We start from the raw sequence: 4,298 nt of genomic DNA on the forward strand, positions 1-4,298 counted from the left end.
TTTGCGCCCTCCGCCCTGCTCCCACGGAGCCGCGTTGGGTACTGCCCGGGGGGCGGGGGTCCCCCACTGCCCCGGCCGTGTCCCCCTAAAGGGCCGTGGGCGCGGGAAGCTCGGCGGGGTCTGGGCTGGGCGCCCCGAGGGGCGGCCGGTACCAGGCCGGAGGGCGGAGGAAAACGGTCTCAGCAGCCCGGGCACTGGGCCCCCGGCTCCCCCGCAGCCGTAGCCGGAGCCGAGGAGAGCGAGGGGGGGGACGGATCCACCGCCTCGTCCCGGCGCGGGTGGGGGTTCTGCGGGGGGCTCTGGAGCGTGTCCGGGTGCCGGGGGCGGCGGGCCCGTTTGGGGAGTGAACGGAAGGGACGCGGAGCGCTGCGGCCGGGCAAGACCCTCCTGCAGAGGGTGACATTTCTCCATGGCCCAAGACCCCGAGAATAAACACGGCAGCGACTTAAACAAACACGCACTTAATGATGCAAAACGCTAACAGGGGGGACCGGCACCAGCGGCCTCGCCGCAGCGAGGCCCCGACAGGGCGGGTGGCGGGGGCGAGCCGCTCCCCTCCGGCAGGGCGCCCGCCTCCCACGGGGCGACCCCACGCAAGCCGCTCCAGTGGGTCCCCTCTCCCCTTCCTTCCTCGGTTTCGAAGGCACCGGCTGTCCCCCCCCGCAGCCCGAAGCGCCTCCGATGCAGCCCGTCGGGTGGGGGGAAAGGGTGGGCAGAGGGACAGGGGCTCGCCCCCGCAAAGAAAAGCGCAGCCTGGATGTTCTGCCATCAGCGTTGTTTAATTTAGACTGTTTAGGTACAATAGAAAATAAACCTGAAAGCACATGCGATTTTTGGTAACGAATACTCGAGACAGACAGCGTCGTCCGCGGGCTCTCTGCAAGCCGGAGGAGGAAGGCGGTGAGCGGGGACGGACAGGAGAAGGCAACGCGGAGCTGGCGGGGCAGCCTGAGAAATACTCGTTCAGGAGGAAACGGCCGTCGACTTTTATTATTGTTATCCTAATTTTTAGCCACATCGATGCATTTCACCACGGAGGAGAAGGAAGCCGGGGGGTGCGGGCCCACGGGAGCTCGCTCGCTAACCGCCTCGCACAGCCGCAATAAGACATAGGCACTTGTTAAAACTCTAATACTGCAGCTCTTGCCTTTTTTTTTTCCTTTTTTTTTTTTTTTTTTTTAATTTAAACTACATCGAAATCTTTCTGGTAAGGCTAAATATGAAAAATGTAAACGTAACTTCCCCTCTCTCCTCTCGCTACAACACAGGGCTCGGTACAGCGATTCGCTCCCTCTGCCTCCGTCCCAGCTCCTCGCCGGCCCCGCGGGGACCCGGCCGGGCAGCAGCAGGGGTGCACCGGCCGCCCCTGCCCCACCGCGCCTGCGGGGCTGGGATTTATTTGGGTGGAATCGGATCCAGCTGGGGTTGGGGTTTGATTTTTTTTTTTTCATTTTTTTCCTCTTTTTTTTTTCCTTTGTAATTCCCGCTGGGACCAGCTCGTTTGAACTCGAAGGGCTGAGGGTTTCTGCCGCTCTCTGCGTTTGGCTACGTGGAAAAAGAAAAAAAAAAAATCATGGTGATAGTGGGAGACGCTGGGGAGGAACTGGACCAGGAGCCGATGTGGGATTGTGTGAAAGAGCCGAGAGTCCCGTCAAGAATCAGCGGGTGAGCTGTAAAACCGGGTGCTGTCCTCTATGTACAACCCAGAGCCTCTGTCCCCGAGCAGAACCTTCTCTCCCGATCCTCCGGCCTCGGGCCTTTAGGATCCCAGATCCACCAGGCTGGACGTGAGGGGTCCCAGCAGCGAGTCCTGGAGCTGGTGGCCTTGGAGGCTGTGAGGGGTCTGGGATGCGGCTAAGCCGCTCAGGGAGTAGCCGGAGCTCCTGGCGTGGCTGAGGTTCCCCTGCAAGAGCAGGACCGAGTTCTGATCCGGGCTTTGGGGAGGAGAAAACTCTTCCTCGGAGCTGGACATGAGGGGTTTGCTCCCATCCAGAGGCGAGAGTTGGTTCGGTTTGTTGGTGGCCGCGTTGTTGTTTTCCGTGTTTTCCCTGCGGAAAGGCAAAAAAACCCACAACGGGGATGTTACAGCGGGCGGGAGGCGCTGGGGATGGGCGCTGTGCTAATGCCCCCAGTAAATCCTTTGCGTTTTATTTCATCGTGGGAGCAGATGCCTCTCCCCGGAAAAAAAAAAAGCACCTAATATTTTCATAACGGACCGTCCCCATTTCTTTTTACCCTCCTATAAATAGGTGTACACCGCAGAGCCCGAGAGGAAAAGTTGGAGGAAGAGAGGGGGGATTTTGGGGGGCGAATTTTCTCTTTTTAATTAAAAATGAAAGCGCGGCCCGGGGACGAGCAGGGTGCGGGATTTTCTCTAGGAGGTTCGGTGGGGAGGTTGCTGGAGGAGACGAAAAGTGGGGCGATGCCTTCCGTGGCTGTCTGCTTCGCCGGGCCGAGCCGCCGCCCAGCACCGAGGCCACCCCGGGCGGCGCCGCCCGGGGTGGCCTCGGTGCGGGGCGGCGGCTCGGCCCGGCCAGCGCTTCCCCATCCCGGTCTCCCTCCGGTTCTTCCCCTCTCCATCCCCGGGCTGCATCTCTCTCCTCCTCCGGGCTTCGGAGCTCCTCCGATCCCCGGCAATACCCGACCCGGCATCCCGACGCTTCCCCGGAGGCTCCGGGACAGCGTCGTTCCCGGTTTACTCGGGGCGGTAGGCAGCAAACAAAGGCGGCGGAGCGGCCTGGAGAGGCCGGTGAGGGGCTCGCTGCTCCCCCCCGGGCAGGTGGGGTCGGGAGGCGAGGAGCGGGGTCCGGTGGATCTCGGGTGGAAAACCCACTTGGCTTTCCACGGGGGATTGGCGGGGGGGTGGGGGGGGGAACGCAACGCGGTTTAGGGGGAAAAAAAAGGTATTTTCGCTGTTCCCATCCCATCTGCCGCCGGGTGCTCGCCGCGCTCCCGGGGCTCCCGGTCGCCCCCCGGGCTCCCGGTCGCCCCTCGCACGGGGAGCGGGGAGAAAAGGGGGTACGGGGAGGACTGGGGGGGGGGGGGTGGCAAGTACCTTTCCTTCGCCTCCGCCGCTCGGTCCCGCTGCCTCCGGTTCTTGAACCAGTTGCTGACCTGGGTGGTGGTGAGACCGGTGGCTTCCGCCAACTCCCGCTTCTCCCGGGGGGACGGGTAGGGGTTGTGGGCGTACCATTCCCGCAGCACGCCCCGGGATTTCTCCTTGAAGCAGTAACTGGTTTCCTCGCCGTCCCAGATGGTGCGGGGCAAAGGGAATTTTCGGCGGACGCGGTATTTGCCGACGGCGCCCAAGGGTCTGCCCCGCAGTTTTTCGGCTTCCACGTAGTGAGCCTTCAGCCAGAGCTGCTGCAGCTTGGGGTGGTTGTGGGGGGAGAACTGGTGGCTCTCCAGGATCTTGTAGAGCTCGCGGAAGTTGCCGCGGTGGAAGGCCACCACCGCCTTGGCCTTCAGGACGCTCTCGTTCTTGTGCAGGTGGTCGCAGGCCGGCAGCGACCAGAGGAACCGGCCCAACCTCTCCAGGTTCCCCCCTTGCTGCAGCACCTCGCAGACGCAGGCGACCTGCTCCTGCGTGAAGCCAAACGACGGCAGCATCGACATGGCCGGGCGCGGCGGCGGCAGGAGGAGGAGGAGGAGGAGGAGGAGGAGGAGGAGGAGGCGGTGGCGGCGGGCACCCCGCGGGAGCGGGGCGGCGGAGAGCCGCCCGCCGGGCCCAGTCCCGGTCCTGGTCCTGGTCCTGGTCCCGGTCCCGACCCTAGAGCGCGGAGGCGCGGCGGCAGCCGGGGGCGGTCGGGCGGTCGAGCGGGGATGCTCGTCGCGGCGCCGGGGGGACTTTGTCCCCGCTCCGCCGCCGCCGCGCTTAAAGCGCCCGAGCCCCCGCGCCGCGCTGATTGGGCGCCCGCGGCTCGGCCCCCGCCGCGGCGGGCCCGGCCCGGCCCGGCCCAGCCCAGCCCAGCCCAGCCCGGCCCGGCGGGCAGAGCCTCGGCACGGGCGGGCGGGGCCTGGCGGCGGGGACCCGGCCCCGGCCCCGGCCCCGGCCGCCGCGGCTGCGCTTCCCGCCGCCGCCTCTGCGCGGGTGCGGCCCCGGCCCCGGCGGCTGCGGGGGGAGCCCCGCCGCCCCGCGCCCCCCGGGCGCATCTCTGGAGAAGCCGCTCCCGCCGGACTTTGTCTTTCTTTCTTCCACCCTTCTTTTTTTTTATCCCCCAAACTCCTGCCCCCCCCCCGCCCGCTCCCCGTCCCCTGCTAAGCCAGCCCGTATTTAATTACCTTAATACTGGGGATGA

General features: G+C 65.4%; 1 protein-coding gene across 1 annotated transcript; it reads right to left on the bottom strand.

The window, feature by feature from the left end:
* Nucleotides 1–1,471: 1,471 nt before the first annotated feature.
* SIX1 (SIX homeobox 1) lies at nucleotides 1,472–3,615 on the bottom strand. Its single transcript, XM_075152476.1, has 2 exons — nucleotides 3,056–3,615; nucleotides 1,472–2,048 (listed from the first exon to the last, which is right to left on the bottom strand). The coding sequence occupies exons 1-2, from the start codon at nucleotides 3,613–3,615 to the stop codon at nucleotides 1,760–1,762; spliced, it is 849 nt and encodes a 282-aa protein (XP_075008577.1). The 3' UTR covers nucleotides 1,472–1,759.
* Nucleotides 3,616–4,298: the final 683 nt, after the last annotated feature.

The sequence above is a fragment of the Calonectris borealis genome, chromosome 5 (genome assembly GCF_964195595.1).
Source record: "Calonectris borealis chromosome 5, bCalBor7.hap1.2, whole genome shotgun sequence".
Lineage (NCBI taxonomy): Eukaryota > Metazoa > Chordata > Aves > Procellariiformes > Procellariidae > Calonectris > Calonectris borealis.